The sequence below is a fragment of the Capricornis sumatraensis genome, chromosome 4, assembly GCF_032405125.1.
Source record: "Capricornis sumatraensis isolate serow.1 chromosome 4, serow.2, whole genome shotgun sequence".
NCBI classification, from domain to species: Eukaryota; Metazoa; Chordata; class Mammalia; order Artiodactyla; family Bovidae; genus Capricornis; species Capricornis sumatraensis.
The window spans coordinates 73,226,557-73,251,738 of NC_091072.1; the positions used below are offsets into that span (position 1 = coordinate 73,226,557).

The 25,182-nt window shown below is 45.2% G+C and overlaps 2 protein-coding genes across 4 annotated transcripts in view; both read left to right on the forward strand.

Annotated features, from left to right (window-relative positions):
- Window positions 1–2,623: 2,623 nt before the first annotated feature.
- CELA1 (chymotrypsin like elastase 1) lies at window positions 2,624–16,879 on the forward strand. The gene is made up of 8 exons (XM_068971749.1): window positions 2,624–2,663; window positions 3,265–3,347; window positions 4,322–4,422; window positions 5,305–5,430; window positions 6,604–6,740; window positions 7,939–8,084; window positions 15,954–16,103; window positions 16,862–16,879. Exons 1-8 carry the CDS (start codon window positions 2,624–2,626, stop codon window positions 16,877–16,879), a joined length of 801 nt encoding a protein of 266 aa, XP_068827850.1.
- Window positions 16,880–20,606: 3,727 nt separating this feature from the next.
- The window catches only part of BIN2 (bridging integrator 2), a 35,965-nt gene continuing 31,389 nt past the window's right edge, over window positions 20,607–25,182 (forward strand). For all 3 annotated transcript variants that reach the window (XM_068970663.1, XM_068970664.1, XM_068970665.1), the window contains exon 1: window positions 20,607–20,715. In XM_068970663.1, coding sequence (XP_068826764.1) covers window positions 20,635–20,715 — 81 coding nt within the window. In that variant the 5' untranslated portion in view covers window positions 20,607–20,634. The remainder of the gene's footprint in view (window positions 20,716–25,182) is intronic.

Genomic DNA, 25,182 nt, shown 5'->3' on the forward strand with positions numbered 1-25,182 from the left:
CCCTGTCCATCACCAACTTTCGGAGCTTGCTCAAACTCATGTCCATTGAGTCGGTGATGCCATCCAACCATCTCATCCTCTGTCGTCCCCTTCTCCTCCCGCCTTCAATCTTTCCCAGCATCAGGGTCTTTTCAAATGAGTCAGCTCTTTGCATCAGGTGGCCAAAGTATTGGAGTTTCAGCTTCAGCATCAGTCCTTCCGATGAATATTCAGGACTGATTTCCTTTAGGATGGACTGGTTGGGTCTCCTTGAAGTCCAAGGGACTCTCAAGAGTCTTCTCCAACACCACAGTTCAAAAGCATCAATTCTTCAGCACTCAGCTTTCTTTATGGTCCAACTCTCACATCCATACACGACTCCTGGAAAAACCATAGCCTTGACTAGATGGACCTTTGTTGGCAAAGTAATGTCTCTGCTTTTGAATATGCTGTCTAGGTTTGTCATAGCATTTCTTCCAAGGAACAAGTGTCTTTTAATTTCATGGGTGCAGTAATTTTGGAGCCCCCCCAAATAAAGTCTCTCTCTGTTTCCATTGTTTCCCCATCTATCTGCCACGAAATTATGGGACCAGATGCCATGATCTTAGTTTTCTGAATGCTGAGTTTTAAACCAACTTTTTCACTCTCCTCTTTCACTTTCATCAAGAGGCTCTTTAATTCTTCGATTTCTGCCATAACGGTGGTGTCATCTGCGTATCTGAGGTTATTGATGTTTCTCCTGGCAATCTTGATTCCAGCTTGTGCTTCATCCAGCCCAGCATTTCGCATGATGTACTCTGCATATAAGTTAAATAAGCAGGGTGACAATATACAGCCTTGACCTACTCCTTTCCCTATTCGGAACCAGTCTGTTGTTCCATGTCCAGTTCTAACTGTTGCTTCCTGACCTGCATACAGATTTCTCAGGAGGCAGGTAAGGTGGTCTGGTATGCCCATCTCTTGAAGAATTTTCCATAGTTTGTTGTGATCCACACAGTCAAAGGCTTTGGCATAGTCAATAAAGCAGAAATAGATGTTTTTCTGGAACTCTCTTGCTTTTTCGATGATCCAATGGATGTTGGCAATTTGATCTCTGGTTCCTCTGCCTTTTCTAAATCCAGCTTGAACATCTGGAAGTTCACGGTGCATGTACTGTTGAAGCCTGGCTTGGAGAATTTTGAGCATTACTTTGCTAGCGTGTGAGATGAGTGCAATTGTGCGATAGTTTGAACATTCTTTGGCATTGCCGTTCCTTGGGATTGGAATGAAAACTGACCTTTCTCAGTCTTGTGGCCACTGCTCAGTTATCCAAATTTGCTGGCATATTGAGTGCAGCACTTTCACAGCATCATCTTTTAGAGTTTGAAATAGCTCAACTGGAATTCCATCACCTCCACTAGCTTTGTTTGTAGTGATGCTTCCTAAGGCCCACTTGACTTCACATTCCAGGATGTCTGGCTCCAGGTGAGTGATCACACCATTGTGGCTTCCTCTGTGCACATCACTGTGGCACCATTCCTGGCTTCTCTCTGCCTAAATCACAGCTCCACCCCCAGTGCCCATTCAGGGACCTCCCAACCCAGAGTTTGCCACCCACGACCAGGCACTCTGCACCTCCCTCCTTCTTCCTCTCCTGACTCTGATGAGCAGAGCCTCTCATCTCCTGCAGGATACACCTGTCCTGAAACTCCCTATCCTCTGCCCCCACCCTCATAGCTGGAAGACTAGCTTCCTATCCTGAAGGCTCTCTCTTCTCACCCATCCCATACCCTCCTTCTCTGAGAGCTCTTTCATCTGCTATCCATATGACTTTCCCCTAACCTGCTTCCTAATACCGTCCTCCATCAGAAGTCTCTCCACTGAACTTCCCTGGTGGTCCAGTGGTTAAGACGCCTTGCTCCATTGGAGCTGGCACAGATTCCATCCCTGGTTGAGAAAGTTCCATATGCCAAGGGGCAGCCAGAGAGAAAAATAAATGCATAAAGTAAAATACATCCAATGGAAACTAAATCCCATTAACAATTTGATACCATTGCCACCACAATCACACCTTTAAAAAAATGAATAATAAATAAACATTTGGAGGTATACATTGTTCTTAAAAAAATAATAATTCTCTCCACTGCATCTACTCTGCTTTTGTCGCCCTGCATTTATACCTCTGCCTGTGTCCTGGGGGAATGACCATCTCCTTCTTTGGGCAGGGAGATGCTGCTGTCTCTTCCTTCTTTCTGCTGACCTTCTAGCCCTGTTTGCCTCTACCTTCTGGTGCACGGGGTAGGTCTCTGCACTTACAGTGCCCCAGAGGGCAGTGAGGCAGTGGCAGGTTAGGAGGGGAGCACCCCAAAGGAAAAGCCAGTCCTGTCTTTCCATCTTATTTCTGGTAAAGAGTTTGTTGGATGCTTTTCAACTGAAAGCAGATGATTAATTCAGCCCTGGCCTTGTTCTGTCTTTGATCATAGATAAATTAGTTTACCTGAAAAGAAATCTTTTCATTTGTGTTTCCATGTCACCTGTGATTTTCCCTGCCTTTCACCCACAGCCCTGCCAGTTGGCAGGAAGAAGGTCAGCAAAGCTGCTGATAAAAGGAGTATAAAGAGGGCTTGGTTCATGGCAAGGGGGCAGTGGTCTACTCGCTGGCAACATGCTGCGCTTGCTGGTGTTCGCCTCTCTCGTCCTTTATGGTAAGTGGGTCATCTGGCCGGAGATCTGTAGGGAGGGAGATAGAGCAGGAGGGTCCGAAAGCTTTCACTAAGCCCAGGTCTTATCCTGGGGCAAGCAGGAGACTCTGCCTGTGTGTCTAGCAAAAACTTTACTCTCCTGGAGCTCGTGATAGAAAAGGTCAGGAACCCCTGGCTGACAGGTTCCTGAAGCAGAGAGGAGCCTCTTCCAGGCCCCAGACTCCCCCATCATCCCCGAGGACAGGAAGACATCCTCAGCAGGCGCCTCGGGGCGTATGTACTGCTTTCCCCCCTGGGGACTCCAGCTAAAGCTCTGTGTGCGGGCAGGTGGGGGTGAGGCGAGGGGTAGAGACCCTGAGCGAGGCTGAGACCACTGGGTCCTGGTGGCTGTGTGAAATGGGTCAGAGCTCTGGGGACACGTAGGGGAAGCAGAAGGCACTTGGACTTCCCTGCTTTCCAAAGGGACCCAGGGAACTCACAGCTGGGCCCCTCATTTGCTGGGAGGAACTGTGAGTTTGCAGACAAAGCACAACTGCCTCCCGCCCTCCCACCCTGAGCTGACCCCACGCTTAGTCATCACTCACTTTTCTTCTGCTCCACAAAGGACACGGCACCCAGGACTTTCCAGAAACCAACGCCCGGGTAGTTGGAGGGACTGCGGTCTCGAAGAATTCTTGGCCCTCTCAGGTGGGTGTTCCTGCACAGCCCCAGACTGCCAATGAAATAAGAGTTGCTTGTGCCCTGATATACATTGTTATGTATATGTGTGCATATCCTTATCTACAGGAAGTTCTCCAGCTGCCTGGATTCTAGATGTTGAAGATGAATGGGACCAGGCTTAGGAGTTTTTTTCTAAATGCAAAAGGAGTTTTTCTCTAAATGCAAAAACACCGACCACACTCAGTTTCCCAGGCACACACACAAACACAAACCTCATGTACGCTCCCAGCGATACCACTTTGACCACACTAGCAAGACTGTATGCCAGACTCACATAGATGCAACACACCTTCACACACACACACACAGCCCCCTCCATGCAGTGTGTGTCACATGTGAACACACCCTGCCCCCAGCTAGAGCCCCTTGTTTATGTGGCTGTTTAAAGAGTTTCCACTTTCAAAATAGGGCTAGGCTTTGATTTCAGCAATTCTAATTGTGTAAAACTGGCAAACTGACTGGTGAATAGCCATACTTCGAGAGGAATCACTGCAATTAATTCTGAATTAAACCCAATTTACAAAAGTTTGAGCCTCCATTTTCAGGAGTAGAGTTATTGTGTGTGATAAGAGCCACCAAAGGAGGAGGCGTGAACTGATTAAAACGAAGGCTCCAGCGGCGTTTCTAAGCATCCGCCGAATGAAGGGCCAGGGTGTATCTTGAAAACACTGGAGGGGAGATCTGGGGACCTCGGCTTGTGGATTAGGTGATAGAGCAATTCCATGGCTACATTTCCTTTCCAAGAGGCAATCGAGGTAGAAGGACCTGGGTTCTTGGCCCTTTGCAACAACCTAGTGTAATGATGCCAAAAGCACTGTATGTGTAGCCCAAATGGTTGGCAGATATTTTGAGGGACGGCAGGAGTTTAAGGAGATCTTGGTTTGGGACAAAGTTTTTTTAAAAACACCAACCTATTCCTCTTTTCTTCTCTCCCCGTCTAGATTTCCCTCCAGTACAAGTCTGGAAGTTCCTGGTATCACACCTGTGGCGGCACCCTCATCAAACAGAACTGGGTGATGACAGCTGCTCACTGTGTGGATAGGTGAGAAAAACAAGCCAGCTTTTCTGAGCCCCTGGGAGGAGAAGAATCTGGTCCTTCTAGAGGAATATGTATCCTGGACCTCTCAGGACAAGACTTAAGGAGTTTGGGGGCCTGCAGGGAGATAGTAAGATGAAAAGTACAAACTGTACTTTTCAAAGCCTGGCATTAGATAAGTTCACGTTCAAATCCAGTCCCACCTTCTTCTAGCTATGTGAACTTGGATGGCTTACTTAGCTCCCTAAGCTCTTACTCTCTTATCTCTAATGGGGTAATAATACCTACTTTGTAGAATTATTGTGAAGATTAAGTAGATAAATATTTAAGTACTAGTCAATGCCTGATTGGTAACCATTTTTTCATATTTATCTTGAGCAATGGTTCTTAAATTTGAGCATGTATCAGAATCACCTACAAGGCACAGATTGCTGGGCCCCACCCAGTAGAGTTCCTGATAGAGAACTCCAGGCTGAGTCCTGATAATCGGCATTTCTAGCAAGTTTCCAGGTTCTACTGATGCTGCTGGTCCAGGGACCATGTTTTAAGAACTCTTGGTCTAGAAGTTTATATACCTCTCAACATCCCTTTGTGGTCTGAGAGACATTCTTTCATTTATGCCCACCACACTTCTCCCAAGTTATGAGATATTCAGCCTCTGATATTGGGGAAATGAAGCTGATAGTAGTTTTTGTCACTTCCACAAGTTAGCAAATTGGGGATGAGAGGGCTAGTTACTTCTTCATCTCCCAGGGTCTTCCATATTCCCTCTGCCTGGGCCAGAAAAGATGAGTTCCTGTCCTAAAAATGAGATGGAAGATGCCTTCCCGACTTTTCTCTGAGAGGAGGAAAAAAAGGCTCACTCAGGGGTTCCCTCTCTCCCTTCAGCCAACTGACCTTCCGTGTGGTGCTGGGAGACCACAACCTGAGCCAGAACGATGGCACCGAGCAGTACATCAGCGTGCAGAAGATCGTGGTGCACCCGTCCTGGAACAGCAATAACGTGGCTGCAGGGTAGGGCAAGGTGGCGCTGGCCTGGGACTGGGAGGTGGGGGGCTAGCTGCCCAGCCACAGGGTCTGGGCTTCCTTCACATTCATCCAGGAGGACTTTGAGAATTAAGATGCTGGGGGGCTTCCCCAGTGGCTCAAGTGGTAAAGAATCTGCCTGCAATACAGGAGACACAGGGGATGTGGGTTCGATTCCTGGGTCAGCAAGATCCCCTGGAAGAGGAAATGGCAACCCACTCCAGTATTCTTGCCTGGAAAATCCCATGGACAGAGGAGCCTGATGGGCTACAGTCCATGGGGCTGCAAAGGGTTGGACATGACTGAGCACACACTAGGGCTTGAGAACATTTGAAGGTCTTTGGGATTTGTTTGATCTGGGCTGGTCTGCATTATTGGATCCCCTGAAGCTCCTTCTCTGCAGAGTTCAATGTTCCTGTTTCTATTGTTATTTATTATTCATTTTATGGCACAGACTCCATTAGCAAAAGGCTTTCCTTGTAGCTCAGTTGGTAAAAAATCTGCCTGCAATGCAGGAGACCTGAGTTCCATCCCTGGGTCACAAAGATCCCCTGGAGGAGGAAATGGCAACCCACTCCAGTTTTCTTGCCTGGAGAATCCCATGGACAGAGGAGCCTGACAGGCTACAGTCCGTGGGGTCGTGAGAGTCAGACACGACTTAGCTACTATACCACCACCATTAGCAAAAACGGACTTCCTAAAAATGAATCTTATAGTAAGAAAACTTCAGCAAGACTGAGCTGTAAACTTTTGTAAAGGAAGTGGTTAAAAGGGTGGCCAGTCTATAGAGTGTGGGAGTGGGATTGGGCTCCAGTAACTGGGGTATATCTGCAAAGCATCTTAGGTCTTTCTCATTTGAGAACTCTTCTCCACTACCAAGATCACAGCCCTCCACTCAGAAAAGAGCTTCACTCCCCAGGGCTGCAAATAAGAACTAGTGACCGTGCCAAGACCTCACCAGCAGGGGCTGCTGTTACACATAGAATATCCTAGACCCCAAATACGCAATTCCTCAAGTTTGAAGCTTGGCGAGTCCTCTCCTTCTTCGTAGTCACTGGTTTCCGATCCTGTGGGGACACAAAGCTTAGGGAGGGCTTATCCCTATGCTGAGCTGAAGGAAGTTCCGGTCCTGTGAGCAAGCAATCTCCTTTCTACCCGCAGTTACGACATCGCAGTGCTGCGCCTGGCCCAAAGTGCTACCCTCAACAGCTATGTCCAGCTGGGTGTTCTGCCACAGTCAGGAACCATCCTGGCTAACAACACGCCCTGCTACATCACAGGCTGGGGCAGGACTAAGAGTAAGTTGCCTGCACTGGCATCATCCATCCCCCACATGGATACTGACTAGGTAGCTGAGCTTCTGCAGCCCTTGTTTTGTGGTCCTAAGTGTTCAGAGCCGGAGGCCAGGAACCAGAGGAACCACCAGAGATAAAATAACTGGTGGGTGAAATCAACCTAAGAACAAGCCATGCAACAGTCAATTCAGAGATTCACAGACTCTTAGCAACAAAAAAAATAAGGCCTTACTTCAGAGAGTATTTTTTACTAGCCTCTCATTTTATATATGAGGAAACTGAGGCCCAAAGAAAGTAAAGATTTTGTTCAAGGTCACATGACTAGATAGTGACTAGTTAGTACCTGGTTAGCTGGGGCCCGAATGCCGGTATCTTGGCTCCCACTTTTGTGGTCACTACAGCATCATGCTACCTCCATAGACAAATCACCGGGCTGTGGGTTGGAGTGAAAGAGCCAGGGGTGGTTGCAGGTCCAAAGAAGTCAAGGCACAGGAGGCCTCAGCCTTCTTCTGGTCAATCATGGGAGGATTACTGGAAGGAAAAGTCACTGGATGACACGGAAAGGTGGGAGAGGCTATGAGCAGAGATGGTTAACAAGGGAAGAGACAGCAGGCCTGGTGCAGAAAGCTGAGAGCCACTGGGCAGGATCTGAGCTCTGCAGGAGAGGTGAGGTCTTGCTGTGAGCAACAGTCTACTGGGAAAACCTGGGACTGAGACAGACATGCTTCTAATCCAGCTTTGCTCTTGCTTCACTTAATGTCATTGTGATTCAATTCCCTGATCTGTATATAACATGAAAGTGTTGTTGTAAGGATCCACACACAAAAAAAAAATCAGATAAAGGAAAACTGCACTAAGTTCTTAAGAAATGGAAAGAAGGCTGCACAGTTCCAGTTCTACTCCATGGGGTTTATGGTGTAAGGAAGCAGGACAGACAGATGAGTTATTAACAATAAGACCATTCTAGTTACTTAACTAAAGTAGTCATGAGTTAGTGGTTTGGAATCTGGGAATACTAGTCAAGGAAGGTGCCTGTACCTTTCACCTAAAGAGAAACAAGAGGACATCTATGACATGGCAGAGAAAAGGAGCTTACCCTGACCTCAGCTTTCATCAGAGCTTGGGAAAGTTTGGCCAGGTGTGGAAGGTTTTCCCTGCACAGCATCTGGGGCTGACCTCTAAAGTTGTGTGTGCTGTTCAGCCAATGGGCAGCTGGCCCAGACCCTGCAGCAGGCTTACCTGCCCTCCGTGGACTACGCCACCTGCTCCAGCTCCTCCTACTGGGGCTCCACCGTGAAGACCACCATGGTGTGCGCTGGAGGAGACGGAGTTCGTGCTGGATGCCAGGTGAACACAGGCTCAGAGTGTCCGAAGTCTCACCCCAGCTCCCTCTCTTCTCTGCCTCTCACCCCCTACCATTTCCCCACCTCCTATTCCACACCTACTCCCACCCGTAAATACAGACTCAACTTTCTAGTCTAGTGTCTGGATGAGAATTATTCTGTGCTGATAAGTCTGTATTCGAGGAATCTCAAAGTTGAAAGGAAACTTAAAATTCATCTTGCCTGCCTGATGCCCTCACCTCAAAACTTTGTATGTGGCCTAACATTTGTGTTGGTATATGTGTGTCCTTTAGAAGTTATTGGTGCCTTAGACTTTTAATGGCTGCGGTAGGGCTAGGCCTGGATTAGTGGTTGTCACTGTGTACAGGGTAGCTTCCCTCCCATCAACCCCAATTTTTCTTTCTTTCTTTTTTTTTTTTAATATTCTGTTTATTTATTTGACTGAGCCAGGTCTTAGTTGTAACAGGTGAGATCTTCTGTCTGGGATCTTTAGTTGTGGCATGTCAACTCCCAGTTTCAGTATGTGGGATCTAGTTCCCTGACCAGGGATCAAACCCAGGCCCCCTACATTGGGAGCTCAGAGTCTTAGCCATTCAGGGAAGTCCTGACCCTAATTTTTCTTATAGCTCCTCTACCACCACCCTTTTGACCCAGTAGTATTGATAGCAATATATATACAGGTAAATATGGTAGGGGAAAGTACACTAAATAGCTTTATAATAGTATATATATAAACTATTATAAAATTATATATATGTATAAATCATCTTCTATTTACACAAGATCAATCAACAATACACCATCTTACAGATTTGGTACTGCAGTCCAATAAAAGTTCTTGATTATCTGCTAAATGCTAGTCACTGTGTTTGATTCATCTTTGTACCAAAAATACAAGAGATACAAAGATGAATATAAACACAGTCTAGTGGAGGAATGGAAAGAGCAGACATAGGACAGAACGTCTACAGTGTGGCTAAGTGTTATCATAAAGACATGCCTAAAGGTGATACAGGAATCCAAAAAACAGATACTCCCCTCTCTACCTGTTGGTGTCAGAAGACTTTCCTTCCCTGAGAAGCTAGAGTTCGTAGTGAGTCATGAAGTTTAAACAGAAAGCCAGGCAAGAAAAAAGAGGAAAAAATATTCAGAGAGAGAGAACGTGAAGAAAGACATGGGCTAAGAACCTAGAACACACAGAGAATTATAAGGCATTCCCTTCAGCTACAGCAGCGGTCAGGGCTCACAGTCTCCAGCACCCAACTTGCTGATTCTGTTTCTTGTGTGGCCCGTGAGCTAAGAATGTTTTTTATATTTTTTTTAATGGTTGGGAAAAAATTTAAAAAGGAAGAATATGCTACGACACATGAAAAATATAAAATTTCAATGTTTGTTTTAAAAAGAAGGTTTCCCTGGAATGCAGTTAGACTTGTTCATGACATTGTTTATGGCTGCTTTCATGGGGATGAACAGTTGCGAGAGGGACAGTATGACCTGCAAAGCCTGAGATACTTACTCTTTGGCTCTTTACAAAAAAAAAATGTGCTGACCTCTGGGCTGCAACATAAACTATTACCATTCTAGGGAATGTCAAGAGATGACACTAGAGACGGGTAGGAGCCACAGGACTTGGGCCTTCATTCAAATAGCATGCTTGGGACATGCACTTTATCTTAGGCACTGGGAAACCCCTCAAGAGTTTTAAACAGGAGAACAGCGTGAGCAGATTTGCCTTTTAAAATCACTCTCTGATGATAAGGTAAGCGTGTATTTGAAGAGGGCAAAATTAGCAGGGAGACTGCTTAGGAGACTGTTTCAATTATCTAGGCAAGAAATCTGAGGGTCCGAGTTAGCACAGTGGAGAGGAGGGAGGTGGAGGAGCAGCAGTGACTTCCAGGCACCTCAGTTAAGTGATTTGGGGGAGGGGTTTGCAGCCTCCAATGAGACAAGATTTCTAGGATTTCGGAGGGAAAGTGATGAATATGGTTCTGGACAAATTGAGTCTGAGATCTCAGTGGGACATTCAGCTATAGTTTAACTGGTAAGAAACCAGATATAAAGAGAGTAGAGCCTGGAGGAGAAAACTGGGCAGGAGATAAGTTCAACAGGAAATGAGATCCCTCAAACTCTCCCTCCCTCTACTCCCTACTCCTCAGGGAAAAGTGGTAAAATGAGGAAAAAAGAAAATAAAACAGTGATTTGGGGGAAGAACTGTGATAACAGAAATAGTTGAGTGCTTCAGGGATAGGTGGAGGACAAAGGATCCATAAGGATCTAAGAAGTAAGAGGAAACCATAGTAATAAGGGTTTTACAAACTCTCAGGAAATACTGACAGGTCATCACATAGCATACAGTGAAGCCAGGAGCCACAGTGCATAAATGAAAGTAGCTTCTTCGGCAGTTGACAGATCACTGGTAACTATGGCCAGAACAGTTTCAGTGGAGTGATGAGGACAGAAGCTTGATTGAAAGGTAACACATGAAGAGGCAATAAGAAATAGCAAGAAACATAGAATACTCTTTCAAGAATCTTGGATGAAAGAGGAATTTAAAAGTCCGGTAGCTTTCAGGAGGATGAAAGTCGTGGAGCAGGTGCATCTTTTAAGATCGAAGAAAACTGAGTGTATTTCTGGGCAGAGCAGAAAGGATCCTGTAGAGTCAGAGAAAGGGAATAAATGGATGATGCAAGACCCCAGGGGCCACCCCAGGGGTAGCTCAGCTGGTAAAGAATCTGCCTACAATGCAGGAGACATGGGTTCAATCCCTGGGTCGGGAAGATACCCTGGAGGAGGGCATGGCAACCCACTCTAGTATTCTTGCCTAGAGAATCCCCATGGACAGAGGAGCCTGGCAGGCTACAGTCCATGGAGTTGCAGAGAGTCGGACATGACTGAGCGACTAAGCACAGCACAGCACAGCAAGATCCCAGAGGGGAAGGAAGAGATGAACCAAGAACACGGGTGGAGCTGGCTTTGAATAGAAGAGGGACACAGAAACATGCATGGATATGAAAGAATGTGCAGGCTGAGTAGCTCAAATTTGGTGGGTGTTCTGTAATTGCTTCTATTTACGCATGAACTAGGAGTCAAATTAAATGTGGGAAATGAAGGGGTAAAAGGGTTGGATGGATTTGGATTAATTAAGATGAATGGAGAAAGACTGGCCTCCATGATGTTGCTGATAGGCTGAGGTTAGAGACCATGCAGTAATCATATGGGTAAATTATTCACTCCATTCAAAGATCTAGTTGTAGGGAATGGATTAGCTCAGGGCTGGGTTTTCATGCATTATTGAAACATAAAGACAGTATTGCAGATCAAATGCAAGCTCTAAGCTAGGTGGAGGAGGAAGAGAAGCCAGAAGGAGACTGATAGGCTGGCTGAAATAGTAGAATCAAAAATTAAAGGTTTTTTTGGTGAGCACTTAGTACTATGAAAGTAAGGTGACCAACTCATCCCAGTTTTCCCAGGACTTCCCCAGGGTCAGCTGAAAAAAAACCCAAAACCACACAACTTACAAGTTAAGAGTTTTGTTTTATTGGATGAACTTACTGAAGATTATAGCCTGGAAGACACCCTCTCAGACAGCTCAGAGGAACAGTTGCAAAGAGGTAAGGAAGGAGCCAAGGGATGTTAGAATTTTTGCTGGGGGGGAAAAAAACAGTCAGCCATCAAAGATTACTGCCAATAACAAGAAACAGACATCTCAAGTGAATGGTTTCAGTGCTTTTCTCTGTATGGGAAGATGCAAGAGTCTGGGCTCATAGAAACCAGCCCTTTGATATTCATTGTAACTATCTAGGGTCAGTATCATTTTTCGCCATCCTGAAATCCCTTCAGGATGTGGAAAGCAGCTGCGGGGGCAGGTGGCTTGATAGTGGGCAACATTCATTGTTTCCCAGAATAGCAGGCAACACTTTGTTTACTGACACAGCAGGCAACATTTTTTTTGTCCACATCTAAAAGTCCTGTATCCTGGGAACGCTACCTGCAAGTTAGGGCAAAAGAAAAGATGCGGGACTTCCCTGGTGGTTTAGCGGCTAAGGCTCAGCGCTCTGAATACAGGGGGCTCTGGGTTCGATCCTTGGTCAGAGAACTAGATTCCACATGTCACAACTAAGACCCAGTGCAGCCAAATGAATAAATAAATAAATGAAGACAAACACAGAAGTTAAATTCTTCCAGTTCCTCATCAGCCAGCCTCACCTATAACCTCTGAAGGTTTAACCTTTCTGAGTTTAATTCACTTTCCCCTGCTCTCTCTCAAAGTCTTGAACTCTGAAAAACTAGAGTACTTTCCTTCTGGCTGACACTGCAAATCAGATATTCTCTGAGGCCATTGTGTCTCCATAGTCCCTTCCCAATGGAATTTCCCAAATATTGTGTCTCGGTTTTGGGGCTTTCAGATTTCTGTGTCCCTCGCCAATATCCTCAGAGGGGATTCACTAAACGCCTCTCACCTCAATCTACCCACTCCCACTGAGCTCTCTCCCAGCTCTTCCTTCTGCCCTAAAATCCTCAGCCATATCCTCCTTCACTACAGAGCTTTTGTTTCTTTTCAGGTCAATTAGCATAAGACAGAAATACGGTACACAATTCAATTACCTTCCATTCCTCTAGTTTAGAAATACTTTCAAATCCCTATTAGAATTTAGGTGGAAGATATTTAAATTGTTTTGTATTGAGTACAATAACCTAAAGGAATATATATCTTTCTTTTTATAAAAAGAATAACCATCTTCTTTACCCAAACATAGTTAGGGTGGGGTACAGCTACTTCCTTAAAAAAAAAAAAAAAATTAGCCCCAATTTGAACTTTTGGTCTCTTTCCCTAGTTCTTTTTTTTGTTGTTGTTGTTTTCATTGAATGATGACTTTGTTTAAGGTGGCAAATAAAACTCTGAGGCTTGATAGTGGGAAAGAACAATCATGTGTTTCTTCTTTGACCTGGAGTTCTCCCTCCCTAGAGGGGACTACTTTTAACTCTTGAGTTGACTTCTTTTATGTCTACCTCCAGCTCTCTGGAAGCGTATACTTATATTGCTACTTAATTTTTCACTTCAAGCATTATGCAAGATATGGGACTTCTCTTCCTTTACACATTTATACTTGCCCTTCAAGCATGAATTTTTCTGATCCCCACCCCAACCTCCCTAAATAATTTCTCTTAAACTAACATTTAGTATTTATTATAATTATGTAAAATGCTATTCCCTGAATAATTTTGTTTTCCCTAGAGTTAATCATTGTCTTTCAAAATTTGCATAAAATATATATTCATGGCAAATAGATGGGGAAAAAATGGAAACTGGCAGATTTTATTTTCTTGTGCTTAAAAATCACTGCAGATGGTGACTGCAGCCGTGAAATCAAAAGACACTTGCTCCTTGGAAGAAAAGCTATGGCAAACCTAGATGGCATATTAAAAAGCAGAGGCATTACTTTGCTAACAAAGGTCCATATAGTCAAAGCTGTGACTTTTGCCGTAGTCACACAGATGTGAAAATTGGACAATAAAGAAGGTTGAGCGCCAAAGAAATGATCCTTTTGAATTGTGGTGCTGAAGAAGACTTGAGAGTCGCTTGGACAGCAAAAAGATCAAACCAGTCAGTCCTAAAGGAAACCAACCCTGAATATTCATTGGAAGGACTGATGCTGAAGCTGAAACTCCTATACTTTGGCCACCTGATGAGAAGAGCTGACTCAATGGAAAAGACCCTGATGCTGGGAAAGATTGAGAGCAGAAGGAGAAGACGACGACAGAGGATGAGATGGTTGGATGGGATCACTAACTCAATCGACATGAGTTTGAGCAAACTTTGGGAGATAGTGAAGGACAGGGAAGTCTGGCGTGCTGCAGTCCATGGGGTCACAAAGAGTTGGACAAAACTTATTGACCAGACAACAACCAACAACATACTCAACTCATCACCAGTTCAGCCTTAAACTCTCCACTAATTTATAACTGACCTATTTTATCTTCTGTTGACCCTGGTGTTCTGTGTCTTGGTATGGGTCTATTTGCATTCATTTTGAGGGACAGTGAGTTTTTTCATCCTGGAAACTCCAGACCTTTGGTTCTGAAAATGTTTATTTATTGATGATTTCCTCCCCTCTGTTTTCATTTTTTGTTTCTAGAATTCCTGTTATTCACAATCCACCTCCTAAACTGGTTCTCCTATTTTCTTATTTTCTCTCTATATAGTTTGTCTATCTCCTAGCCTAATATTTCATTTCTACCATCATATTCATGTTTCCAAAGGCTTTTTGTTTTCTGAATGCTCTAATAGCTTGCTCTTCTTATATCATGGATATAATACTTATATAGTTTTATTGTTTGTAGTCTTCTCCCTGCATAATCTTGGTTGTCTTCATTTTTGGTTTATTTCTTTCTCTTTATTTTGATCTTTATTTTTTTAATTTTTTAAAAAAATTTTTATTGGAGTATAGGTAATTTACAATGTTGTGTGAGTTTTAGGTATACACAAAGTAGAATCAGTTATACATATATTCACTTTTTTCTTCATTCTTTTCCCACATGGGCCATTACAGAATATTGAGAAGTTCCCTGTGCTGTACAGTAGGTTCTTATTAGTTACCTATTTTACATATAGTACTGTATATATGTCAATCCCAATCTCCCTATTTTCCCTCCCCACCCATTTCTCTCTCCCCTGATAATCATAAGTTTGCTTTCTACATCTGTGACTCTATTTCTGTTTTAGATTCCACATATAAGTGATATCATATGATATTTGTCTTTCTGTGTCTGACTTACTTCACTCAGGATCTTTATCTTTATATTGAGGCTTTCTTCCCTGGTGACCCAGATGGTAAAGAGTCTGCCTGCAATGCAGGAGACCCGGGTTCGATGCCTGGGTTGGGAAGATCCCCTGGAGAAGGAAATGGCAACCCACTCCATAATTCTTGCCTGGAGAAGAATCTCATGAACAGAGGAGCCTGGAGGGCTACAGTCCATGGGGTCGCAAAGAGTCAGACACGACTGAGCGACCAACACTTTCTTAGATGTTTGGTCATCCTTGACCATCTGCTCTCATTTCAGAGTAGGACAGTGGCAAGCTGATAGGTACCTCTGAGCCATAGGTGGCGTTCATCTATAGGGAACTGCTTTGTCAGGTGATCTGGCTAGGCCGTTTCATTGGAGGACTTCTAACGATAGTACCTCAAAGTCTTCCCTCTTGTGCTGGTCAGATTCTTCAGTGAAATAGCTTCCAATTTTATGTCTGGAATCACAGAACTGACATCTGGGAACTGAGTAAGGAAAAGAGTATCAAGGTCATAATCTGTAAACTCAGATTCTTCCGATTCTGAGCCCAAGCACGTAACCACTACCCAATACAGCACTTTCTCTTCTCTTTACCTCAGTTTAGTTTAACATGTTTTGACTACCTACCCTGTTATCTAAATGCTGTCTAATTAGACCCATTGGTCTGAATGCTTGGGGGTAGATAAATCATTAGAACACCCTATTTCCCCCCACTGTAGGTTCAATTTAAGTCAGTAATAGCTATTGAACTTAAGACATTCAAAGTTCTAGGCTAGCATTGCAGAGCGGAAAATATCAGCAAGATGTAGTTCCTGTCTCAAGAAGATCACAGATAAGCGTGGGAGTTAGAAACAAATTATGAAACCAAAACACAAGGCAGAACACGACAAACATGCTGCGAAAGAAAGGAAGAAGTACTATAATTGTTTAGAAAGTGGGGATACGAAGGAAGTAGGGATTTCAATTGGAGCTTTTATAGAGTACAGGATTTATAAACAGTGATGTGGGTGGGTAGGGTGTAAGCAGAAACAAAGGCCCAAAGATCCAAAGATCTGGAGTTTTAGGACTCTGCTTCTCTTCCCCACAGGGTGATTCTGGGGGCCCCCTTCACTGCTTGGTGAATGGCCAGTATGCTGTCCATGGTGTGACCAGCTTTGTATCCAGCCTGGGCTGTAATGTCGCCAAGAAGCCCACAGTCTTCACCCGGGTCTCTGCTTACATCTCTTGGATAAATAATGTGAGTCCTCTCAAATGATGGGATGAAATACAGTCACCTGGAGATTCACGCGTTGACTGGGGTGGGGAGCAAAAAGTTGGTCAGGAGAAGCCATCATCTTCCTCACCACCTTCAAATAGTTATCTACCCCTTTCCCTTCCCCTCTAGTGAACTTTCCCCTGATAGTGTTGCCATCCTGAGTTCCTCTTCACATACCTACTAAGCAGGCTTCACCATATTGTTTACTACTTAGAGGAAGGTGGCAACAGCAGGCCTGAACCAGGTGCCTATCACGGCTGTCCAAGTCAAGGCCAAGGGGAAAATGGCTTCAGAAAGGCCTGCACACTCCAGGCAAGGGAATAGGCACTAACATTCTCCCCCACCAGTTCTTTCTAAGGGCATCATGAGAATTTGCTCTACCATTTGGCAAGAGGTTTTACCACCTTAAACAGTGCTTGAGTGCTAGGTGAGAATGTACCTACACTGACCTGGTGGTAGAGCCTCACACCATCCCACCTGTGCCCTCCAGGCTTCAAACACATTCTGGAGTCCTGTGGCATGAACCTTGACTTACAACCAGTTCAAGGTCTGCCACTAAGTTCCGAGTATGTGCTTATAGCACTGAATTGTCCTGGCCCAGTTAAGAATTACTTCCTGCCTCCCACCCTCACAACTCCCCATAAACCCAGTACAGGGCCATACTCAACTAGGAGCCCTGAAGAAAAAAGAAAGGAGGTGAGCAGAAGTTGCTGACTGGATATAACCGGTTTTTCCTTTAGGCCATTGCCAGCAACTGAACATCTTCCTGAGTCCAGCGGCCTTCCCAAGATGATTCAGGGACTGACAGCAGAACTTGAGGCCATTAAGGAAAAAACCAGTCTAAGAGACTATTGAGCCAGATGTGGAAAAGCAAATAAAATTGAATATACATAACACCCTGTGTCTTTTTATTTGTAATTAAGCCTTCTAGGGGAAAGGCAGTTATAGGGCCTGAGTTGGATTTCACCAGATTTCTGGGCTGGTTCTTCCATTTGCTGCCATCTCTATCAGTTCACAAACTAAGCCAAGTGAAAGTGGCCTTACATTATCCTTTTTGGATTATGTTAGGACCTACCCATCTGTTAATCTGCCTGTCTGTCCCTCCTCCCACGCATATTTGCTATATTCAGAGGCACAGAGGGCTTTAAAAATGTTCCAGAATGACAAAATATGCCCTGACTCTGCAGGCAGATTGGGGGCTCAGCTTTCTTTTGGTTCTCCCGTCAGTGCCTAGAACAGTGCTCACCCCAAAGTTCTGAGTCATGACAACTGTGGGGATACATTAGAGATAGGAGTATAAGATTGGGTGGTAGGTCAGGTGCCAGCAGACAGTGAAAGTGACAAATCAGAAAGGAGACAGAGAGGAAAGAATTGAAAAAATGAGAAAAGAAGATGCAGAACAAAGAAAGGAAAGGATTGAGGGGAAAAGAATATGGGGCCTCAAGTTACGTATGAGTCAGCACTTCAGGGTTGGACTAAAACAGGCAACTGGATCCGGGGTTCTATAAAAAACACAGAACTGGGAAGCTGATAAATCTTCCCTATCCTGGCCAGGGCTCCGTCTGTTAGAGTGGTGTATGATAAAGCGAAGAGGGAACTGAAAGGAGAAAGCTAAGGGGATGAGAAACAGTTTTTCATAGCAACTGCTGAGGATCAGACAAGAAGGATCTGGAGAGTTTACATTACATTAGAGGAAACTGTCTAAGACCGGTCTCACAATTTATAGGCTACTTTGTCAGCAGAGGCTTCTAGAACAGTTTGTATAGCAAAAGAAGCTGGGCAAGGGATTTCCTTGGTGGTCCAGTGGCTAAGACGTTATGCTCCCAATGCAGGGGGCCTGGGTTCAGTCTAGATCCCACATACCACTATTAATAAGAGTTCACACGAAAAAAAAAAAAAAAAAGAGTTCATATGCAGCAACTAAAAGATCCTGCATGCCACAACTAAGACCTCTTGCAGCCAGATAAATCAATTACTTAAATAAAATTTTTTTTTTTTTTAAAGAAGCTGGGCTTGACAGGACACCTGTATTCTCATCTCTGTTCTACTACTGACAAACTGGGTGTGTGTGCTTGTGCCAAGTCGCCTCAGTTGTGTCTGACTCTGTGCGACACTATGTAGCCTGCCAGAGGAACTGGATAACCTTGGGCAAGTCACCCTTTCTGTTACTCAGATTCCCAACCTAGTTACTTTCCAAAGATTTGTCCTGCTCTAATACTACATGATTTGGTGACTATCAATTTCAGTTCCCAAGGGATTGGCACTGAAGAGGGTTTTTTAGGAAGCAGTGGCTGGGCTGCATTGCTGAGGATGCTGTGAATTCCAGAGAATGACCCAAGTACTGGCCTCCTTCTGCTACTGATCATCACATCTGTGGTGATCACCATCTCTCTCAGTGTTCCCACAGCACCACTGTCCTCCCACTTCCCCCCACTTCTCCCCATCCAACATCAAGTCCTTCCATTTCTTCACTTTGCCCCTTCTAGATCATCCCCACAGCTAGCATTATAACACAATAAACCCTAATGACCTATTACCCGAAAATTTTGTATCCATCTCTAAAATCATCTGATTAACAACCTATCTCCAATTCCAGACTTTAAGCATTTTTAAGTCAAGAATCACTTTTTAAAAATTCATTCTTGGCTTCCCAGCACCTGGCAATGCCTGTCACATGCTTGATTCTGAGTGCAATATGGCTGTTTGGGGGAGTGATCTGGAAAAGGATAGCAGAGAAGGCTTTCTGATTTTGTCTCAGGTGTTCAGCTTCCTTCTCCAGTCCTTAGGAAGTTTATCTTGAACTCCTTTCCTCCTTTTGGAGAATTTTACTTGCAAAATCCTTGAGTAAATGGTTCCTCCAAACCTAGTGTCCTAATTTCCAGCTATCTTCTCAATCAGGTCAGGAAGCAACTTCCATTTAGAAAGCTACCTAGAGAATCAACTGTTATAATCTCAGCAGTCCCATCCCAATTTACATGATGTATTTTCTGCCTCCATCTAGTACACTATACTAGTTCCTCCAGCTAGAAAAATTTGCTCCCCATGCCCAGCACAGGCTTCCATATCCAACTCTTTGGCCTTTTTTCTATAAGGTCCTCTCCCTTTCTAGGCATCTTCATTTCTACTTCTAGCTCAGCTGCTCCTCTCTTTCAAGTCCAGATTTGGAGTCCTGTCCTCTACTCAATCTACCCCTCCTACCAGTTTGGGTTTGGAGTCATGAGTGAAAAAATGTTGCCTGACCTATCAGTAAACAAAGGTTGTTGCAGTCATCAAGTCATCACAGTACAGCCCCATCCTCTCCATGGTGAGCCCTGAGAGAGCTCAGGAGAGAGAGAGGATGCTGGCCCTCAGGCCATCAGCCACTACAGCCACCACTCAATGTTGTACCCTGAGGAGACTCAGGATGAGAAAGTGCAAGATACTGGCTCCACATAGTAGAGGTACATATCCAAGGAATAATTTCAGTGAGCCCAGACTCTTGCATCTTCCCATAAATAGAAAAGTGCCAAATTCCTTAACTTGAAATACCTGGTTTTCTTTAATTAACTATAATCTTTTGATGATTACCTATTGGCTCTTCCCTTACCTCTTCTGAGCAGTTTCTCAGAGCTGAGAGGCTGCGTCCCAGGCTTAAGTCCTCAGTTTTGTCTGCTAAATAAAACATAATTCTCAACTTTTAGATTGTGCTTTTTTTTTTTCCCAGTTGACAGAGCCAACCTCTCCAGTAGAGGGCTTCCATCTTTAAAAACTCCACCCTGAAGCAGAAAGTCCATTTTATTTGGTCATCCAGTTGTTGTTTAGTCACTGAGTCCTGTCTCTGTCTCTCCATGAACCGTATCCCACCAGGCTCCTCTGTCCATGGGATTTCCCAGGAGAGAATACTGGAGTACGCTGCTCCTGCACACATATCCACAAACACCCCATTCAGCACTCTCACTGAGTGGAAATTACAAAAAATTTCTACCCTTCTGTTCCAGTTATTTTCCCCTGCTGATCGTTACAGCTGGTTAGCTCTCAGGGAACATTGTCTTGGCCCAGATTTGAAAACTCTTCGCGGATGATGTTCTCTACCTCACGGGTAGAGGGTTTGAAGCTGGCCTGGAGGAAGCGCCGCCTGAAGGCAGACCTGAATCTCTGGCCTCCTGGGAACAGACCCAACCCCAGCCTGAGCCTCACAAGTGTCCGCGGGCCCCTCGCCCACGTCCTGGGCCATGCCCCGGGCCGAACAGCCGTGGGCCTCCAGCGAGAGCGCAGGGGAGCGGCCAGCTGGGCCTGCCGTGGGCTAGGCCGCCGCCCTGGGCCTGTGTTGCGCAGGTTTCCGGCTGCGTCCGGCCGGGCCCGGGGCCTCAGGCGGTCCAGGGTGATTCCCAGGCGGCAACGGGGCGGGGTGACCTGCGCGAGGCCCGCCTGGCCGGATGCGAGGCATGACGGGAACGCACTTCCTCCTCTGGGGGCCTCGAGAAAACCACAGGGCGCCGGGCCAGGGGAGGCCGCCCCCGAGGGAGCTGGCAGGATGGCCGAGGGCCGGGCGGGCGGCGCTGCCGGCCTCTTCGCCAAGCAGGTGCAGAAGAAGTTCAGCAGAGCCCAAGAGAAGGTAGGAGGCTGGGAGCCGAGGCTGAGGCCCGACGCGGCCGCAGGGTGTGCGGGGTGTTCGGGACGGGAGACCTGGGCTGGACACGGAGGCTGACCTCGGGAAAGGCGAGCAGGGGTTCCCATGAAAACAGCAGATTTGAGAGAAGGCAGAGAGCCTCGCCCAGTCTCGGACAGGGATGGGGGAAGCTGAGAGACAGTTCCCACCGTCTGTTTCTCTTGGAACCTAAACAACGCCCAAGCTGACCCAGAAAGGGGAAAAGAAAGGAACTAAACGCTGGTGACTGCTCTGTAGCAGATTTTGTCCTCGCTACCCAGCGAGAGTGGTATTTTTCACAGATGATGAAACTGGAGGTTCAAAGAGGGTCATTTCCCACATAAGACAGCACTCAACCAGCTGGGCTGGCAGCGAGTACCACCCGTTAAGGTGGGACCTGGAGTCCACAAGGACTAGAGTAATTCTGACGGATTCTTTTCTTGCCTGACCCGGCCTGGTCGCAGGCTGTTGCTTTAGCGGATGTAAGCAGAAACTCGTATCTGCTTCCTGTGCCTCTGTTTGGCGTTGGAGAGTACTGTTCAGGGTGGGCAAGGAGCATCTCTTTTTGCACTGTGTCCTGAATTAGCTTTGGGTGGCCCTGCTCCGAAGGGCTTCCCTGGTGGCTCAGACGGTAAAGAATCCCCCTGCTATGCTGGAGACCTGGGTTGAATCACTGGGTTAGGAAGATCCCCTGGAGGGAGGGCATGGCAACCCAATATTCTTGCCTGGAAAATCCCCAAGGACAGAGGAGCCTGGCGGGTTGCAGTCCATGGGGTCGCAAAGAGTCGGACAGGACTGAGACTGAATGACTAAGCACAGCACGGCTCCATCGAGGTAGACTGTCTGTCTTATCTGTACCTTGCCCACTTAACTAGATGATGTGACCATTTCTCCACACATTTCACTGGCATTTTTGTTTCTATGTGTCCAGTGTATTTTCTTTGCTTCTGATCTGAGTCCCTGCTCTCCACCGCATCAGCACCCTGGTAGGTAAGATGGTAAGGAGAAATGAATAGGCTAGAAGGAGAATGGGAGGGAGAGAGATAACTAGGACCTGAGTGAGAATCTTGGGTTTCTAAGACTTCATGGTCTTAGAAGCATTTGAATGAACACCATATGCTTAAGAATTTAAATAAAAGCAGAGCACTAGCTTGGGTGCTGGGAAGGATTAAAGGCAACCAGCTCTCCAAAGTGGGATTATTAACGGAGAATTGATGGAATATAGATATAGTCTTTTATCTTTAAGAGGCTTACAATGGAAGGGTAGGGGGAATATGTGTGTGTGTTTCCCCTGTCTTTGTCTGAGGAAGCTGGGTCATGTGAAAGAGCAGAGGAAAAGGGAAAGATTATTGTGTGGCTAGATTTTGTTACATCACCTTAACCTAACTTCACCTTGATCATGGTTTCAATCTCTCCAAAGGTTACAAAGCCTATGGAAAGGTCTAGTTAGAAGTCATTGTAGAGGAAAAGGAGGTGCTAGAGAAGAGAAGGCTGGTCACTCTTATGGGTTGGAAAAACAAAAAGAAATCGCCAAAGGCCAAAAATTTGTGGACAATAGTTATGTTTTACCTCCCTCTTTCACCTTCTATCATCATCCAACCTATCAACACTATGCATGCATGCGTGCTAAGCCACTTTAGTCATGTCTTTGTGACCCTATGGATGTAGCCTGCCAGACTCCTCTGGGATTCTCCAGGCAAGAATACTGGAGTGCGTGGCCATGCCCTCCTCCAGCACGTCTTCCTGATCCAGGGATTGAACTCGCATCTCTTACGTCTCCTGCATTGGCAGGTGGGTTCTTTACCACTAGTGCCACCTAGGAAGCCCCATCACTATGCCCTTGCTGTAAGATTTCTCTCTTTTTTTTCAAAGCATCAACTTGAAGCCTCAGGTAAATAACAGCTTTGCTCTAGGCTTCAGATTCTGCATCTGTAAAATGCAGTTGATGTTCAGTGATTTGGAGACTTAATTTGGTAAGGACACTGAAGTGAGAAGGGGAGAGGGCTCCTTGAACCTCAGAGTCAAATACTTCCCAACTGCCCAGATACACCCTGTTCTTCTTGGTCTGAGCCCCTAGAAGGCAGAGAGAGAAACAAACTTGAATCTGCCCTGAGAAAGTCCCAGGCTGTTGCAGAAAACAAGGAGATACTCTGAACCCAGATTTAGACACAAAGGCAAGCAGACATTGAACTTCAAGCAGTACAGCTGGTACCCTAGAGGCAGTGGGTGTTGTCTGGATAGGATGGAAATGACCTGGGTTAGGAGAAAGAGTTCAGCTCAGCCTGTCAGAGTTTTTGAGTCTTGGGAAGTTATTGAAGGCAAAATAAAGATGGAGAAACTTACAGTCAAAAGAAAGGATTCCCTGGGACACTGCAGTTTTACTATATGTGGTTGACTGTAATATGTAACAACTAATGTGTCAAATATCAAGTGCCTGCTATAGACAAAGCACAGGAATATAAGAAGGACATAATCTCTCCCTTTATGGAGCCCACATTCTTATGATATGATCTCACTTCATCTTTTCAACACTTTAGGCTTTATGTTAGTATCCCAAATTTAGAAATGAGGAAATAAGGCTCAAAAGAGATTGGCAAGTGGCAGAATTATCACTGAAACTCAGGTGTCCTGCCTTAGGATCCCAATCTCAGGCTGCTCTCTATAAAGTTCCTGAAAAACCGCTCTAACATCTGTGTCTCCCCACTTCCTGCTGTGCTGGCCCACTTCCTGCTGATCTTCTTGCAGGAGTAAAGCTGCGAGTGAAGGTCTGGTGACTGTTAAACCAGTGGAGAGGAAGCATCATCCTGTTTTTTTTCCAGTTCCTTCTCAGATTCAAGATGAGTCTGGCTTTATTGTGTTTCTACAGTATGCTACATCTTCACATTTCACATGAATGCTTTCACCATCTGTTTGTGATTTCTCTGTGGCAAGCCTCTTAGATCTCCCCCCAGGAAAAGGCATTCACTGTTTACCACTCCTCTGTTGGTCTTTTTCGCTGCTGACTTTCAGTCAACTTGTGAGGGTTCAGTCAGCAATATTTACAGAAAAATCCCTTTGTCCACGATATGGGCTGGACAGCTCATCTCTGGAACTTAGAGATGAGTTGAGTAAGAGGCATTCTTGCCTGCTAGAAGCTTACAGTCTAGGTGTTTTGTTTTGTTTTGTTTTTAAGTAAAATAAGTGACCTGAGAGATAAATCCTTGGGAATTCAGAAGACTTGAGAACAGAGTAGGGTTTTGTAGGCTGAATTGATAAAGGAATTAGGTCTGATTAATAGTTCCTCAGGCAAGTGATGAGAGAGCATTCCAGCTGAGGAATGCCAGCAGGAGCAAAGCATAGAATCTGGAAATCCTTTTAGGCAAACGAGGGAGAAATGCTGCTGAGCTGGAGTTCAGGGATTGGTGGGAGAAAAAGCTGGAAAATATATGAGGGGATAAAGGAGAGCCTACTTTAGAATATATCTTGACAATAAGGATTCCATAATATCTAATATCCAAGGCCTCTTCAAATTACTCCAATTGACAGAATTAACTAAAATATAATAAATGATTGTAGGGAGGGGTCATAGTGAGGAACTACAGCTACCAAACATGTCTGCAGTGGCTTTTTTTTTTTTTTAAGCTTTATACTTGTAACTCAACTTACATAAAGGTAAAATAGGTGAATGAACATTGCAATATTCTTCACCTGTTTCACCAAGTGTTAACATTTTGCCACATTGACTTTTTTTCTTGTCCCTGCTCTTTTCTCTTTAAACATCTGTATTCCAACTTCTCAGCTGCTAGGCCAGGCAAATTGGGGCAGAATTCTCAGTGCAGGACTTTAGGGATTAGTATTATATGGGCTTTCATTAGTAAGTGATCCAAAGGTAAAATTACTAATTCTTTCAACAAACATTTTTGGAGCACCATACATCATCCTTCCTCAAGGAACTCAAGTTGAGGAAGAACATCTACAGCATAGTTTAAGTACCCTGAGACATGGCCCTATTGCTTAAGACAAAAAATACTTTGGCCCCAAGACACTGGGTTATGTTTTCATGGTGATCATAATCATCTTTTCAGTTTCAGAATTGAAGGTGGGCGTATTCCTTCAACAAACACACTCCCACACCCTCCAAGCTTTTTTGCCCTGAGCCTTTTGAGGTTTGGGGAAGTTGGTCTGCTCCCAGGTGTGTCACACAGACTCTAAACTGAATCGACTCCTCTCTCCTTTCAGCCCCACCCCCCTCTCCCCACCAAGAACCAAGCCCCAGGCAGAGGAAGGGAGGGCTGGCAGGAAGGAAGTGAGAGCTGTGATTACCACTAAGCCAAGGTGGTTTTGCAACTTTCTGGTAGAGGACAGTGTTTGGTTGAGGGGAGAGGGTGGAGCTTGGGAAGATGAGTGACTCTGCACACCCAGGGCCCTGTGTTAAGTGAGGCAGAATAAAGACAA